The 17909-nt window shown below is 47.8% G+C and overlaps 1 protein-coding gene across 3 annotated transcripts in view; it reads left to right on the top strand.

Moving 5' to 3' along the window:
• The window catches only part of LOC119460887 (suppressor of lurcher protein 1), a 485454-nt gene that overhangs the window by 450436 nt on the left and 17109 nt on the right, over positions 1-17909 (top strand). The window contains exons 11-12 of one of the 3 annotated variants that reach the window (XM_049655114.1): positions 5268-5461; positions 8117-8155. The exons of 1 other annotated variant lie outside the window; for it this stretch is intronic. In XM_049655114.1, coding sequence (XP_049511071.1) covers positions 5268-5461; positions 8117-8155 — 233 coding nt within the window. The remainder of the gene's footprint in view (positions 1-5267; positions 5462-8116; positions 8156-17909) is intronic. One more of the 3 variants, XM_049655115.1, reaches the window with a different exon arrangement.

Raw genomic sequence — 17909 nt, 5'->3', positions numbered from 1 at the left:
AAACGCTGAACAAGTAAATGTTTCCCTCTATATCGTTTTGTTTTTCAAGAGGCAGGAGTGGGTCACGGCCAAATAGTAAATAGAACGGATAATAACCAGTAATATCGTGACGCGACGAATTGTATGCAAACCTCACGAAGGGTAAGGTACAGTCCCAATCCCGGTGATCATCAGCCACGTACATGGAGAGCATGTCCGTGAGTGTACGGTTGAGACGCTCGGTAAGTCCGTTTGTATGTGGGTGGTAAGTCGTCGTCAACTTGTGGGACGTTGAGCAAGAGCGAAGAAGGTCGTCGACAACCGTAGAAAGAAAACAGCGGCTTCTATCAGTGAGTAGCTGACGTGGGGTACCATGATGTAGGATTACTTCATGGAGGATAAAATCAGCCACATCAGTTGCGCAGCTCGTAGGGAGGGCCCGCGTTATGGCATAACGCGTGGTATAGTCCATCGCAAGGGCCGCCACCCACTTGTTGGCCGAGGATGAAGTTGGAAATAGGCCAAGGAGGTCCAGGCCGACGAGGGAAAATGGCTCACTGGGGATATCTATAGGCTGAAGGTGCCCAGCGGGAGACAATGGAGGCTTCTTGCGGATCAACATGACCCAACACGGGTGGATTGATAAGGCGACTGATAAACGTTGAAAATGCTGCAGCCTGGTCGGGTCCCCAAGAAAAAGTGGTGTCCCTTTTGAGGAGGTCTGTGAGATGACGAGCGATTTCGACAAAGTTCTGTATAAATCGCCGAAAATAGGAACGAAGCCCTAGGAAACTTTGGACATCGGTAGAAGAACGCGGACGTGGAAACTCACCAACGGCACGAAGTTTGTCAGGATCAGGCTGGACGCCAGCAGCGTCAACCAAATGACCAAGTACTCGTATTTGGCGGTGGCCGAAATGGCATTTTGCAGAATTGAGTTGTAGGCCAGCTCGTCGAAAAACATCAAAGATAGCTGAGAGTCTGTGGAGGTGGCTCTCAAACGTCGGTCAAAAAACAATGACGTCATCAAGGTAGCAGAGGCATGTGGTCCATTTTAATCCGCGCAGAAGAGAGTCCATCATGCGCTCGACGGTAGCATTTCGAAGGTAGATTTGTATCTTCTGCTCTTGCGTTATTTTTATTCCCTGTGTCAGAGCTTGTTTATTTAAATGTATCATACTATGCAACAACCGCTTACCTGACCATTGAATGTCAACATTCTACGTCGACAATTCATATGTAAAAATTAAAGACCCCTTCTGTAATACACCGCCAGGGCCGGTACCCGGAGGTGGCAGGAGGTGGCAGACTTGAGGTGGCAGACTTGAGGTGGCAGACTGCACCTACCTTGTCTAGTGAGCGTGACTTATGTAATCCTGTATGCGTGACTTTGTCTCTCTTCTCACTCCTCGACCCTCCCCCCCCCCCCCGGTGTAGGGTAGCAAACTCCCGGCCTTTCCTCCTCTCTCTAAAGGTATTACAAATCATGATGATAATGATGACTACGATAATCTTTGCTTCTCTTTCTCTGTCCACCTAGATCCGTTCACTTAGGTGTCCACTTTGACCTTTTCAGCGAGATATCCTCACCCTTACACTCTCCTACCCCCCCCCCCCCCCCCCCGCTTGAGCCACTGAAGGAAAGTCCACCGTGGCATTATCCTGCAAAAAAAATGCATAAGAGACGTTACAAAAGTGAAATAAATACAAAAAAATTCGTTGGCACATATTGACAAAACTTGGCGCTTGATCACGCCGATCGCTATCATGAGGGACGCACCCCGAAACGCCTGCCAGTGAGGAAATGCTCTTGCGTGCCGATAGCCCATTGTTGTGCAGTATCCAAGAAACTTCCGGCAAAATTACTTCCTGTGGAGTGTCCCTCATTGCCCAGTGGGTACCCTCGCACGTGGGCATCGCTGGAAATGAAGAGGCTGATCGCCTCGCTTCAAGCTGTGCACACCATGAATGTGACTGCCCTGACATTTCGTGCACATTTGAAAATGCCCGTCTCCTGATACGCCGACACCTCCTAAAGCAGCACCCAGACCGGCGTGTTGCAGACGGATCGTTCCCTCCACGCGTTCGTGGTCGAGGCCTGCCCCGTCGTGCTAGAGCACTGTTATACAAGTTAAGGGTTGGGTGTGTGTTGGTGCGCGAACGCCTATACCGACAAGGACGTGTGGACAGCCCGTCGTGTACGTTTTGTGGCTCCTGTGAGACCCTTGAACATCTCGTTTTAGAGTGTCCCGCATTCGTTGCGCCGCGCGCATTACTCATTAAGGAGTACAGACTTATGGGGCTGCCATTAAGAGAAGCTTCGTAAAGATCCGTTTCGTAAGTATGTTAGGCAACGCGGTCTACAGCATCACTTACCACTGGGTAATCTAAACGAACTACAGAACAAGCACTCGCGGAAAGCGTACTATCCCCATCTCAAACATTCCTTCGCTCCTTTCGACGATAAGTGCTAATCAGGGATTCCGACTGGTACACAGACATCTGCAAACTTTGCCTTGCGTGTACGCATCAGAAATCAACTCTCACAGACTAATTTAGCGAGCAATACAGAGCCATCTGCGAAAATTGATTTTTTAGTGCCGTCATTGAAGGAATTGCCTAAACTCCTATTTTACGCCTTTGTACTCGAATCTTACTTCCGTTTAGAGGAACAATGAAGAGAAACACTAAATCAGCTCATACTGATGAGGTACACATACCTTCAAAACTGTATATTCGTTAATATTACGGCAATAGGTAGATTATTAGGAGATAAAGTGAAGGTAACAGTTCCATTTTTGAAAATCGCGCGCTGGTATGTTGTGTGTGACGTCATGGATTTCGAAGTATTTTCTCGTATTTTGGCCGTTGTGACTCCGCAAAAGATTTTTGAAACTTTCCAAGCTCAGTCTGTGGCCATTTCAGAACACTATTCGGCATGCATAGACCTTCTTTCACGATGTAGTCCATCCTCAAGGGTGAAACGTTAACTATAGGCCCGAGCACACGCCCCTGGATTCATGACGTCACTGCGAGTTGGTGCGGGAACTTCAAGGCGCCGCCTTACCTCGTTCGCGTCTTTTCTGACTTACTGTGTCTCTTCCCATGGCAAGAGTAGCTTTTTTGCCATTGTAGAAGGGTTGTAGCACCACTGTAATAATATTTTTCTCTTTAGTGTTCATTTAAAATTACATTTTTATCAATGTGTATATCGTGCACATCGCCGTAAGTGATAAACAGTGGTAAAACAAGAGATGTCTTATAGGCTGGAGCCAAGAGAGAGAGAAAGCAAGGAGAGGACAGGCAGGGAGGTCAACCAGACGATCGTCCGGTTTGCTACCCTACACTGGGGGTAAGGGAAAAGGGGAATAGAAAGAAGACAAGAGGGAGAGAGGGAGTACTGAGTGCACGTATGATGAACTGGTGCACTTCAAGTAGTGTACTAGTAGTGCACGAATCCTTTTTCTTTTTTTTTTTTTTGGGGGGGGGGGGGGGGGGCAGTAACGGATGTGGCCATGGTCTGAGTACCTTTGACTCCGAGAACAGTCTAGAGTCCAGTCGGTTTAAGGTTGTCTGGAGAGAGAGGCGTTGTACGGCGTAGCGGTGTTTTCCTCGCCGTGGAACCAACGTTTTCACAAGGTTAGGTTAGGTTAGGTTAGGTTAGGTTAGGTTAGGTTAGGTTAGGTTAGGTCTTCGTCAGGGCGACGACAAGCTCCATTGTTAGAGTGATGGTTCCACCAGCTTGAAACGTCCCTCATTCAAACACTGTTGATCATTTCGTTTGGATCTTCCTGTAAACATGTGTCTTGTTTGTACGTCACGGGAAGATACATTTGCTTGGCTCATTGCACGTTCTGTCAATGCATGATGGCGCATAATAATTAAATGGCTTGGTTTGTCAAAGAGGCCTTCATGTGTTCCCTTCGTCAACATTGGGTGATGAAGCCACGTTATAAGGGTTCGATATGGGTGCGTTTAGAACTTTAGGATGAAACTCTGGGTAAAATGGTGTACTTCAAGTGAAAAAAACTGTTCAATACGAGCATTTATTACACGATGAAACAGGCACAATCAAACGCTGTGTCTACGTATCTTTGTTTTGTCTCGTGACATCCTGGTCTTCGTGTCTGTTCTGGATTTTTTTCTCCGTTGTAGTTATACCCCGGTCACGAGGGGCATTTTCGATCGCGATCAAGCCCTATCGGGATCGCGTTTCCCGGTCGCGATTGGTTCTCTTCCGATGCTTGCCTAAATGAGCCAATCGCGATGGAGAAATGTGATCCCGATGAGGCTCCATCACGATGGAAATTGCCTGTGCGACACCGGTAGTAAAGAGACGCTAAATAAGAATGCTAAGTTAGGCTGTATTGGTATAACACCGTGCCGGACTAGCAAAAATGTCACTCTTACCGTGAGAAGAGGCTCAGTAACCCAGAAAAGATTCAAAGAGGAAATACGGGCTTCGCCGCCGCCGTGAAGTTAATGCTCCGACTCACAGTAATGTCATAGATTTCAGCACTCTACTATCATCTAGTTCATTCTAGTGGTGCAATAGACTCGATCTGGCAAGTTGCTGGAAATTTTTCGGCGCCAAGGTGGTGCAAATATGAAAAAAAAAATGCATTGAAATTGATGACGTCATCATGACGTACAAGCATCGAGTCTTCTGTGCAAAATTTAAAGACGCTTGGCGTTCATCTTCTCCACCACAGTAGTCAACGTATACCGCCGCCAAATTGTCGCGCCCGGTCGGATACCCTGCTCGTGAGGAAGGGAAATTAAAAGTGAAATAATGAAGAAGGAGAGTCAGTGTGCGCACATCCACGGATGAATGTTCACTCACGTGTAGTCACAAGCGCTCGTATACTCCAGTTGTCTTCCAGAAGCGCGCGCTTTGGTGGTCTTGTGCATAAATGTTCTTGGGTCAAGGTCCTAGGATCCTTACTTCCTAGAATGGTCTGTCATCTTATCGGCTGAGGATACCACACAGAAAATATCGTTGAGACTTCCGAGGTTGCCGAATCTGCGTCACATCCACAAGAGTGGCATGCGACGCTGTTGGCCGTTCTGATGAGGAATGAAGGCGAATAGAGTTTTTGAAGTAGTATACCGTTCTCATCCGACGTAGGGTTGTCGTTTAAGTCCTGTTCAAAAAGCTGCCATCGGCCTGCAAGTGTCCGCACAAACAGTCTAGGTTTCTTAGCTGCAAACAAGTTGTTAGTGGTGGCCGTTCTGCCTTCTAATGTTGAGGATGTCCTGACCTTCAATGCTCGTCTTCTCTACCGCAGGTGCGAGAACGTGGACTCCGTGATCGGCTTCATCACCATCAAGGGACAGCGCGAGCGGCTGGACAACTTCTGCGGCTCGCAGCTGCCCAACCAGATCATGTCCAATGAGCACCGCATGACTGTCATCTTCCAGAGCTTCGGCAGCAGGCCGCCCAGCGTCAAGGGATTCCGGGCCATCTACCAGTTTGTCACCAGTGAGTTTTTTTTTTTCTTTGTGCACTGTACACGCGCGGGGTTGCGAAGTGTTCCTGCACGCGTATCGAAGTAGCCGTTGCTACAAATATGGTCGTTGAGCGTACTTGGCACCTTGTTTTTATTGGGTAGTTTCTGAGGGAGAGGAAGGCATGCTGTTACAGCTAAAGCGGGCCCTTCAGTTGCTAACCTTTCAATAAAATAAAGTGCGGGGATTGAACGTCCAGAAGCTGTGCCCTGGACTATGTGGGACGCCGTAGTGGAGGGCATCGGTTTAATTTTGACCACTCCGGTGATCTTTAAATCCAAAACACGGCACACGAACACATTTGCATTGCGCCTCCATGGGAATCAATGTTTATTTATTAACGTTGATTGTTATGTGGCCACCATGGCCGGGAACCGACCCACGCCCTCGTGTTCAGCATAGCACAACGCACTGCTGCAGGTAACCTCTTTGTTGAACTACAGATATAATGCATAGAAAATTATGGTAAGGGCACCGAAAGAAAAGAGAGCAAGAGATATATGCGGTTCTAGAGAAGCCACGAAATGGTGGGAACGAAGAAAAAAGTTGGAAGGCTATTCACTTCTTGTTGACGTCAATGAAAGGCAATGTCTTGTTGAGCGAGTTGGCGTTGAGAATAGCGTGTATGAAAATAGAATTTATTCTGAGGCCAACAGGGGCGCATCAACCGACACCGTCTGCGTCTTCGACCAGGGGGGCAAGCCCATCAAGGACAGCGTGTCAAAACGCTATCTGTCACGAGAGAAGATTGCGAGAACGCTCCCCTGACCACCAGTACTGATACCACTGGTACTACCACCGGTAGCAACGCTACCGCACGGTGGTATCACCGGTCCCGATCCCACCAGGAGAACCGGTACCAGATCCATCTTCGGAATCGGCGCACATTTTAAAGAGAAACTTTATATGCCTAGGCGAAATCGCCTGTCCACAAAAAACTATCGGCATCAGCATTGGCTCGAGCGTCGTCGTCTTCTTCCGCAGCTGGCTGCGTTGCCGCTCATCATTCCAGCGTGAAATTTCACTTCTCTTCTGCCGTCGTAATGGGGAGGCCGCGTTTGCAGGGGTATGAGCCATTGCTTAACGGGGTATGAGCAATTTATTGTCTTACGTAACGGACATATTTAATTTTGAAGCAATTTAATTTCGAAGAATCGCAAGCTTCAATGGCGGGCGAATGCTGCTAACCACGCCACCGAGCAAACTCGAGACATCGAACGCAAGCAACAACGGCGGACTGAGGGCATACCGTCAGTGACGTCGTTCTCTCCTTCGCAGCCGAGCGTGTGTATAACCTCATAATTGAGAAATACTTTAATGGGCCGTCGGTATTAACCCAGTGATAAACACCGGTGCCCCACGTTTCAGCTTCGCTGGTTAACCATCTGTACAGAGTGGAAGGGTCGACAAATTTTTTATATTGCTCTATATCCGGGATCGGCTCATGAAAGAGGCTAGAAACAGACGCGATACGAAAAAGTGAACGTAACTCATCATGAAAGACATTGTCTATAAAGAACGTGTTTTGAACAAAAAGTATGTAAGAAAAAGCAATGGACTATCCGAGGTGAGCAACCTTCAAAGAATTCGCAGTAGATATTAAAGGCTTCGGGCACATACTAAAGTTCACATAGTCAACCTTACGCGGTGGGCATAGTAGGACAGTACGACTACTGTACTACAGTGAGCAATATGAAAGGGAACACAGGAGAATGCATCAGCTAGCCTCAAACCCAACTTTGAGTGATACGCGGTGGCCGCCGTCGGAAACAATGTGGAGAGGCAGGGACTGCTACGTTAATCAGACGCACTTCCGCACCACCTACATTTCCAGAATACAAGCATCTCCACCGCCGCTGGCTGCGATGACGCCTTTACATACTAGAAAGACCGGAAATGCCTTCGAGTGTGGCGATAAAGACATCGCTGCTGTGACAATGACCACTGCCGATGGCGCGGTGAATGAGAGCGTAGCCGGAAATGAGACCGGGTTGGCCAAACGCCTCCGAGATAGCAGGCCTGTGCACTCTACTTCATGATGTCATGCTACATGGGCCAAAGTTCCCATTAGCAAACCCGGCGTGACGAAAGCGGTGACGTCAAAATCTCTGCGGCTTACTCGAGAGTGTCCCCCTTAGATTCTATGGCAGTCGGGCAAGGTAGCATGACGTCACGGATCGAAGTACACTGGCCTTGTGCTATCTTGAAGGCGTCGGTTTATCAGTCCTGTCAGCTGGCCAATGGATACTACCCGCACTGTAAACAGACGGCGTGGTGGTGTGCCACTGGTGGATTTAGCAGCAGGTCTTTTTCCACTTTGTTTTCGACAGCGACAGCCACGTATCGGCCCTGACGGGGCTTAGGTCAGAGACAATCTGGCACGCACTGCCGTGTTCGCGTTCATATTGAGCACGATAATGGTTGATGCAGGAAGTCAGTTGGAGTAGGCCGTATTCAGTGTGACGCTGGGAATGCATGCCTGGACCCATTATCATCAACTTTTGAAGCGTGAATTTCGCAGCGAATGGTCAATTGTTGAGCTGTCGTGCGCTTATTTTTATAAAATACCTACGACTTCTTTTTTCTTCTTTTTTCTGATTGCTGCTCTTTGCGACGTCTTTTCTTCTAGATTTTGGCATTCCTTCCGGTCGTCAGGACCCACAGGGCGGTAAGTGCCAGTTTCATCACTTTTTCTTTTATAATTTTTAATTGTACGTTGACATCAACCCACGGAAAAAGTAGGTCTTCGCTTGCTGCGAAAGGACATACATTTTTATAGAAAAAAAAAACAAAAAAGCCACGACCTCGTGCTCAGCAGCGCATTACGACGCTTACTTGATCATATTGAGTTTCTAGATTTCCAGTGCACGTATTACCTACCACGAAATATCGGGTTACAGGGCACCTATAAAAAAGAAAAGCTGCGGTAGGGAAAGCGATATTATTGCAGTGACCTACCATCCACTACTTAACTGTTGCTGCAAATCGTCGGCAGCATCATGCAGTTTTTATTGTGTTATTTTTTTCTACGACGATAACGCCCATATAATGTAAGTACATTTCTAAAGTGTTGTTTGACTAGACGTCAAAAGTTGTCATTAGCAGCATTCTCACCGACATCTATGTCTCCGGTATACGTGTATAGAGAAATTAAAGCTTTCTAATAGGTTATTTTAGCATAGAGCATTGCGTTTCTGCTGTTACCGCTGCCATTACCGACACTGTTCTACCGCGCATGCGCAGTAAACCCCGCATATGCGCCGTTGACGCTAGGCGGTATCGATAACGGTGGAACAGTAATAAGCTCCATAATGTGAACACAAAGGTATAATCATATATTATACATAAAAACTGAAAGAAGTTTCTGGACCACGTGACCACTGAAGAAATATGTATTCTTCTTGTCTTGGCGCCTTCATACGATAAACAGGGCTGGGAGAAAATCGTTAGCTTAAACGCAGACAAACCGCGTAAAACGTTTGAACTTCCTCTGTTTCTCAAAATGCGAAAGCTGCGAGCTAAGCGTCAAGCAAGGCCAGTGCTTGAAGCGCTGCTCGAGGATTCAGTACTTTCCTTGAAATACGCCTCTCGGTCGTACGGCGTAAGTTCAAATGGCGGTGCTTGCCAACAAACCTCTCACTCTCTCTGAACGCTTCCAAAAGAGTTTCGTCATGCGAGAGAAGTGGGTGGGCAGCTTCCCCGCTGATCCCGCTTCGAATACCGCGTTCATCGCGAGGCGGAAGACCGGATAAAACGAACTTCGCGAAGTGCAAATTCCCCTTCCTGCGTACTTGTCCTTCGCTGCTTATTGCCGTGCGAGGCTTTATCGGAAGTCCACTTCAGCGTGGAGATCCCGGCAGTTTCCTCCTATTCGAGTCACCAGCAGACTTAATTCTAGCGCATTCTTAGACAGCCTTCGGAAGACAAGACGGGGTCGCTAAGGAAGTAAGGGCCGTTTAATCGCACGTCGACACGTCCGCGCGCATCTCCATCCCTCGCGCTTTCTTTTTTTTTTACTTCTTCTTCTTCTTCAATTTGGCAGAGTGACCCGGAAGCATCGCAGAAAGAACGTCAATCACGCATGTTTCGGGCGATTACCATAAGCGAAGAGAAGGCACGAAACGAAGGAAACAAAAGGAAATGTCACCGCGTTTTTTTTTTCGTCTGCGCAGCAAACGATAAAGTAACGCGTGGAGAAGCGAGCAACTGGAACGAGAACGAAATGAAGAGGATATAATTCGTGACAGGCAGCGAGAAAGAAAGGGTGGGGGTGTAAGCAGGGTGTAAGCAGAGGGTGGATTGTGAGAGGACGAGACGGCCACTGGTTATAAGCGTCGCGTGGAATAGCCGCGGCGCCTGCGGCGGCGAATGTATGGCGCCGTATAGCCAGAACTGGCAGCAGCTCGCAACTTTCTCGCGGAGAAGCAGAAAGATGCGCCGCCCTCCGCGAACGAACGTCGTCCCCTCCCAAAGCCATGGCGCCGTGTTTTGTGTGTTGTGGTGGCTTTGTTCTTGGCCCGTCGTTTCCATCTCGCCTTGTTGCTCAGCGGCTCGGCGTCGTCGTCGTGTACGCAATGAAATCTGGGGGCTCGCTTGCCTCGTCCCGCGTGTTGTGGGATCTCTCACAACAACTTTTTTTTTTCTCTCTCTCCTCAAGTGGTGTTTTCTCCCGGCGTCGAGACGAGTTCAACGCGATGCGCGAAGTAGAACAAGGAACAAGAAAAGGACGTTTCGCTCGCGATGGCATTTTTAGCTGCGGCTTCCAGACAAGCGCTCGTTCCTCCGGGCAGCGAATGACTCTGCGCGGCAATAATTTCTGGGCCGGCAACTGCGTCTGCGCGGTTTCGAGAGCCGGTAAATATGGTCGCGGCGCCCTAGACGAAGAAATAGTGTTCGGAGATAAAAGCAGCTGCGCAAGAACTACGTAAAAGGAAAGCTGCGAAAATGAGGCCGCCTGGCGGCGAGATGTGCTTCGCTTGCTTCGCCTAACTTGGCAGCCTGATAGCGTGAGACGCCTGAAATGCAGACCCACTGCGCTGTTACTCGTTCGGCGAACGCTGTATAGGAACCACTTTAGGCGATGTTTCTTTTCCTGTCGCTCAGGCCTGCTTATCACTTTCCATTTAACGCTTCCTCTAAATGTTGACTGCGGGCAATATCTTCTGTGTATACACGGCCAATTGGATACGTCGCCCGGATTTGATTGTAGCGTACGTGCTAAACGATGACGTCAGAGCATGCCGGCCGTGCGCACTTAATGTACCGATGATGTAGTACGTATGAACGGTCCGCGTTCTGGACGCATCCGGGTAACGACTGAGCTTGCATCTCCAAAACTGCATCTCCAAAACTGCATTCTGAGCAAATTGTGAACGTCCGTGCCCTTTTCGCGTTGCATCGTTTCATTTACTTACTTTTTTTCTTTCTTTCTTTTTTTTTTCCTTCTTCGAAACCTCTTAGCTGTGCACTTACTCGAATCTTTCGGCGCGCTCGAAAAGCTGTTGCCTCTATTGACAACGAGTAGCTGCTTCTCTCGGTATACCGAAAGAAAAAAGGAAGAATCCGCTCGGCACGCGATCGCCCTAAAAGGACCCTTATAAGCGTTTCGCGGCGGGCCTTCGTCCCTCTCCGTCCTTCCTTGCTCTTCTTCACTCCGGTCCCATGCATCTACTTCCTCGCGAACGCGGACCGACGGCTTAGAAAGCCAGCCTCACTTTGGGACCGAGGCCTCTTCGCCGCTATTCCTTGAAAAAGGAGGAATCCCTCGAGAGGCCAGAGATTTAGCGCCGCCCGGTGGCAGCCACGAGCTGCCGAGCGCGAAGTTTGTTCCTCGCGTGGAGTGCTCCAGTCACGGGGGGGGGAAAAAACTCCCCGCGGCACACGGTTCGCGTCGGTGCGGGGAGGACACCTTGCATGCATTTTCCCCTTCCTCCCTTCTTGTTTGTTTGTGTGTGCCTCCTCCTCCTCTGATCCTCTCCCTCGGTCCTACCACCCGCTTCCCTCGGGTGGCCTGAGGGACCCCTGATACGTCTGAGGCTGTCACTAAAGAGCGTATATATGCAGCGGCTCGGAAGGGGGCACGCCGAACCGGTGGCAGTAACGAAGCAAAATAGAAAACCCGTCTTCCTTATTCGCGAGTGAGCTTCGCCGCCTTGCACATTCGGCCAAGTGTTGGCGACACCGGTCACCGACCAAATGAAGACGAAGTATATAAGCTGCGCGTGCTAAAACCTGTCGGTTGAACGCGGTGTCATCGCGGGAGCCACGCCTAGCCCGTTTTCCATCTCGTAAAACGTGCGAACCGTGCGCATAAAGCACTAAAATACAAATTGGCTACGCCACCGCCACGATATTACCAAACTGCTTTGCTGGAAAGCTAGCTCTGAGGCTACGAAAATGGCCGGTAGTTCCAAGTTTGCCGATGTATACGGCTGCGCTGTAAATTCGTTGCTATTGCAAAGCGCCCTCTCACCTAAACACTTACTGTATCATTTTTCCAGGGCGTTCAGCGTAAAGCTATCATACCGTATCGCAGCGGTAGCCGAGCTTAGCCGCAGCGAGACTTCAGGAGAAGGCCAGCGCTCTCTGGCTACGACATAGGCCAAAGTTTCCGTTGATAACTGCGTTTTGGGGGGAAAGAAACTAAATACTCTTCGCATGAAAGTGCAACTGAAAATACTTGTGAGAGCAAGTTCTCTTGCTCGCACGGCCGCAGCTTCGGGTGCAGCTGGGCGGATTTGCAACATCAAGGCGAATATACTATACGCGTTTTGGTGAAACCGCTGCATTTGCCGCGGCAGGGTATTGTGGCACCATCTAGCATGGTCTCAGTGAATGGCCACTGTTGCTTCCTAGATTTCCATGCGCATCTTTTTTTTTGTCATTTTGCGCCTTTTTGTTTAGTGTTACTTATTTTTTACGTGATGAGACAAATGACGCAAGAGAGGCTTCAGACAAGTTAACACGAACTAATCCGACCATTAAAGTAAAACTAGCTGTAGTAAAGCCAGCTGAGAGAGAGAGAACTTTATTGAGAACCAGCAGTTTAGTCGGCTGAGCCTAGGCCTCCACGATGGGACGTCGTGGTTTTGCTTCTTCGCCGCTTCGTAGGCCTGCTGGGCAGCTCAGAGTTGGTCGTCGAGATGGGAGCTGCGCAGCCAGCCCGGTGCACTTTTTTTTAAGTTAGCCAACAGAATAAATTGTTATATCCACAAGGTCACGCAGGTTTTGACAATATACCTCAGCAGGGCTCGGTGGTAGGGCCCATGTGGCCAAGAATCGTAGTCTGTTGGTCTCGTGGAATGAAGGGCCACTGTTTGCAGGCAGCACCGCCGAATGTGTTTAAACAGCGCTAATTTCAGATCTACATACCAGGCGCAAGTAACTTGACAAATCGGTGCATGCAATAAGTATAACTTCCCGTCGCAAGTAAAAGGTGATCATGCTAGCTTATCAAATTCAAATGTATGAGATGTAGGCGTTTCCCCATGAGTCCACGGCTCAAAGCGCGGAAGCATTATCTCACCTTGGGGATCTGGTGGCGAGGCACAAATTTACTGTTATTTGCAAGTGCTGTGGTTTAATTGGTGCTATTCAGCTGCTGATCGTTTGATATCCTGTAACTTATCGTAGTCTCGTATATACATGTTCCTGCGTAAAGCGAAAATGCCATATTTCCACGCTGCCAAGTCAGGTAGTCGTGACGCTCATGGTGTTTTCATTCTTTCTTTTTCTATAGTACATATGTGTATGTAGACCTGTACGTATATCCGTGCTCGTATGTACAGAGGGGACCACACTGTTAAAGGGAACACTTGAGTGCAGATCATGTCCAGATTTTTCTTTCTCGCAACAGAGTACAATCGCCCAAATTTACAGAAGGTAACTTGTGGTTCGTAGCTCTCACTCCTTTCGACACACCTATGCAGTGCACTGACTTTGCTTTCGCAGCCACTTGAAGCTAGGATGCCAGCAAAGTGAGTGCCACTCATTTGAGTGTTCCATTCAGCAGGGGTCCGCACTGTACGTATGTATGCACATTCGTATACACGGCGTATATATCTGTTACAATCATAACCATTCGTTGAATGGGATTGCTTTCCATTTCTGTCATACATGCTGGCAGCCGCCCTCTCCAGTTGCTCACCATGGCAGCTTCCCACACGGCGGCTTCATTCCCTGTCACGAATGAATATAAGCTGTATTTGATCTCATATCGACGAGGTCACTTTCCCCGTAAACGCCGCGTCTGAAAGACGCCGTTAAAGTTGTGATGCGATGGCATCAGAAGGCACGTCCCTTTATTTTTGTGTACACATTGCCGAAGCACAAGCATTTACAAACTATGCCTACGCCTAATCTCGCGAAGGAAGTCGCAAATAGAACTTATATATTGCTCCTCTCTGCCTTTATATGTCTCTCCCATTACCTATAATTGCCTTCCCTCATCTCTTTCTCTCTCTCTCCCTGTCATTTGTGCTGCCTGCTGTTACTTCCTTTTTTTCACAACTTTTCCTAAATGTAGCCCTCGCGTTCGGTTATGGTATTATGCAGCGCTACAAACATCGTATCGCGCGGTTGTTCAAACGCCCATTTCGGCGACCTCCTCCGAGTTGACTCGAAAATTGCAATAAAGAGAGCGTTCGATTCACACGCATTTTCCATTCCAACTCTCTAACTGTTTGTTTGGGTCCTTTTTTTTTCTTTTTTGGAAGCGGCGTCCAATTACCAAAGTGAATAACAAACCATCGTGTAAAGAGCCGGCTGAACCATACCGCACCGGATTGTTCAAAATATATATGCACATGGCTTACACAAGTGCTCAGAATTCGCACTGGACCCACGCGCAGTGTTTGGTTATCGGGTTATCGAATCGTAAACAAGCAACCCGAAACAGCGAACGAAAACAAGAAGAAAAAAGAAAGAAAGCAATTTTTTTTTCTCTCGCATTCTCGCATGTGGGAATCCGAGCAGCCGTACACAGATGTCTCGAAAGCAGAAACAAACAGGTCGGCGCAGTGCGTGAGGGTCCAGGGCGATGTCGTGCGCCTCTCCTATACGGTATACGCCCGGAATAGGCAGGCTCCGGGGAGAAGCGTGCTCTCAGGAGCAAAGTAATGCGACGCAGAAAGAGACAACAAAAAGATGGTCGCGAATATATTGATCAAGCGGGAGCCCATTGTGATCTGAGAGTTCGAGGGGACCCGTGGGAAGAGGATCGCCTTTGTTCCAAGCCGGGGCGGGAACTCTCTCGTTGCTGCTTATCGTGGCAATGGAAGCGTGTTTGTTTTCCGTTCTTTTGCTTAACGAACATTGAGATCAAAAGCATGGAAATGCGCTGATTCTTTCTTCTTTTATGGCTGCTGCTGGCGTAGGCATAAACAGAGGGACGCAATGAACGAAAACTACGGCGCGCTCTCTGCCTATAGAACTATATCCCAACTCTCTCCTTGTCTCATTTTTCTTTCTCCGCTGGTTTCTTTGCGAGTCTCTGACGCAGCTGGTTTCAACAGGAAAGGATTTAGGCATAACAAGAAAAATATCATCCACGTATTGGAGTAAGTCCCAGAGACTCTTTTTCTGTACTTATTTAGGTACAAGAGCTGTTTCCCCATTTTGCTTCCTCCTTCCCTTGCATATTTTTCTTTCTTTCTTTCTTTCTTTCTTTCTTTCTTTCTTTCTTTCTTTCTTTCTTTCTTTCTTTCTTTCTTTCTTTCTTTCTTTCTTTCGTTTTCCAGTTCTTGTTGCGATCCGGCCACTTCTAGCATCTTATGCTGTCAAACAGAATGTCAAGGCGCGTGTTGAAAAGCGTAGCAAACATGTGTGAGCCGAAAACAAAATGGCGGTGTTTCATTCGCCAATCCTCGTGAAGTGCTGTGCGCGCACGCCGCACAAGTAACGACGTGGAACACTCCGGGATTTCGTGCTAGAAAAATAACACCGAGTGGGCCGCGAGAGCTGGTAGACCGAAAAAAACGAAGAAGAAAATCGAAGAGATAAGAGAGAGCGCGAGGGTGTGCTGGTGGAACGCGTCCGAAGTTCTAAACTCGACTGCCGGGCTGCTACAGTGCTCCTTGGAGCGTCGTTTTCCCCGATTCCGTTTTGATATTTCTTATTTGGCATGCATCGGCGAGGCATCGCCTAAGACTTCCTTCGGACATTTCTTAAGAGGCCAAAATAAAGCAAGAAAAAAAGTGCTCGCTGGGAAACGAACGCTTCTTTAGCTGGATGGTCACAGTGAAAAGAGAACACTCCCCCGCATGTGTAGCAGCAGCGCTTAATGCGGTGCAGCATGCTGGGGGTTAGCCCTGTAATGCCCAAACTCAGTTCCGCATTAAGGAAAGCTTGGACAACTTGTTCACTTCCGTTTCCTGCTCTGTTTGTGTGTTTGTACTCCCTGCTTCATCTGTACAGAAAGAAAAGGCATGACATGTTATTTGAGTTTTAATTTAACTAGTACAGTAATTAGTAAGGGTTTGTTAAACTACCCACCTACAGAAAACTCTCTCCAGCGTATCAAAAGCGCTACTACATGGCTACGCGTTTAGTTTCCTGTGCTTGAATCAGAGTCTTGAGTTATCAAAAGAACGTAGCATATCTGATACGCATGGCCATTAGGTGGTGTCCAAAACATGGTGGCCATGACGTGCTTCCGACTCCTGAATCGCTTCCGGCTCATGCACTTCGCGAAGGCACAGCCTCTGATATCTGTTTCTGTTACTCCGAGGATGTGGTCGGTGGGACGTGGATGGGGACACCACCTACACGGTATTATAGAGCCCCCGCGAGATGGTGACTAAAGCCAGGAAGGAGGGAACAGAGCAACGTTCCGACATCAGTTACATACTGCACGAACTACACTGGACCTATTCAAGATATCTAAATTATGCTCCTGGTTTATCTAACGTTTAACTAGTTGGCGTTAGTTAAAACGCCGGGCTTTTAGGCGCAAGCTTATCGATAGCTTTTTGTTTAGGCGAGCGCAGTCTCGCCGGCCGTTCAATTCGCAATGGGCCTAACTTGGAGCCGAGCGTTTCTGCCTATATCTTCATTTCTTCAAGCAAACTCTGCGCGTGACTTCACTGGACGCTCCTTCTAAACACACAAATTGAGCTTTAACTGCGGTTACTTACGAGGAGACGCAACTTATAAGCAGGAAAAATGAAACAAACATCGATTAATAAAAATTACGACAGTGACAGGCCCTTTTGGGTCTCTCGATAGATTGCCTAGTAGGCATTCATGATTGTCATGGTAGTAGTCATGATTGCTATTTCTGGAACATTTACAAAAACAAATGTATTTTATTCTAGTACGTCTGTGATTTATCTGCGGTGCAATTTGTTTATTTGCTTGTTTTTCTTTTTTCGTAGCGTCTGTTTCTTATTCCGGTTAAGTTTTTCTATGTTCTTCTGTGATTGCTTGAGTGTTTTTCATAAACGAAAAAAAATGAAACAAGTAAAAAAACAAACTGCAATACAATACGCCGGTTTATTTATCTTACTGACTAATTAGTTTACCTAGACAGAGGGCATATGATAGTAGGAAAGGGGGGGGGGCAATTTAATGTTTATAGAGAACCATATGCGCATGTGATAAAATAATATGATGACGAAAAGTACAATATTGCAATACAGCTATACATGGCAGGACTTGTAACACAAAGACACACTAGCATAGTAAGCCTCTCCACACGCTGAGCACATGCTTCCCGATGTGCGCAGTACAAAATGCACCGATACTTCAGATGAACTTGCTTATCTCTCCTGTGCCCGACCGAACACTCTCCGTGTTATCTCTTCTGGAGAAGGCAGGATGCCGTGAAAGTTACTTGAATGCATTTTATTAAGGCAACATCATGTACAGATACAAAGCAATGTCGACAGTGTACTGGTCCTCGCAATCTTATATAACTGTACCAGCTAAAAAACAGAAGGAGAAAGAAAGTAAGGAGAAAGAAAGAAAAGAAGGAGAAAGAAAGAAAGAACCCTAAAGTAACTACAAACACAAATTCCTGATACAAAAAATCCTTCATATACCTCCATAGCAATCTGAGCCCGTATTCGACAAGCAGTTCATCCGTTACAGCGGTGACAGGCGTAGACCAATCGTGATGGGCCGCATAATATTAGCAATGGCGGTCGGCCAATCACAAGCGCTTCTTCCCTGGGACGCCTGGGACGAAGAGCTTCGTTAATTCATCCCCCGGTTCCTACGGCCCAGAAATACCTCCGCTTGATAGGAGCAGGCGCACTTTCAATATGCAAATTATTCGCATCTTCATTAATCGAATGGCAAGATGCAAATTAACTACGCTGTACTGCGAAAAGAAACGCTCCCTCGGTCAGCCATTAAGACAACGGCGCGGCGGTTAGCGTACGTACGTTCTGAAAACAAAGCAATCTTGGGTAAAATTTCACAGC

This window comes from Dermacentor silvarum, chromosome 8 (genome assembly GCF_013339745.2).
Source record: "Dermacentor silvarum isolate Dsil-2018 chromosome 8, BIME_Dsil_1.4, whole genome shotgun sequence".
NCBI lineage: Eukaryota > Metazoa > Arthropoda > Arachnida > Ixodida > Ixodidae > Dermacentor > Dermacentor silvarum.
Note: the sequence above shows the minus strand (reverse complement) of the source record. Positions and strands in the feature narration are given on the sequence as shown.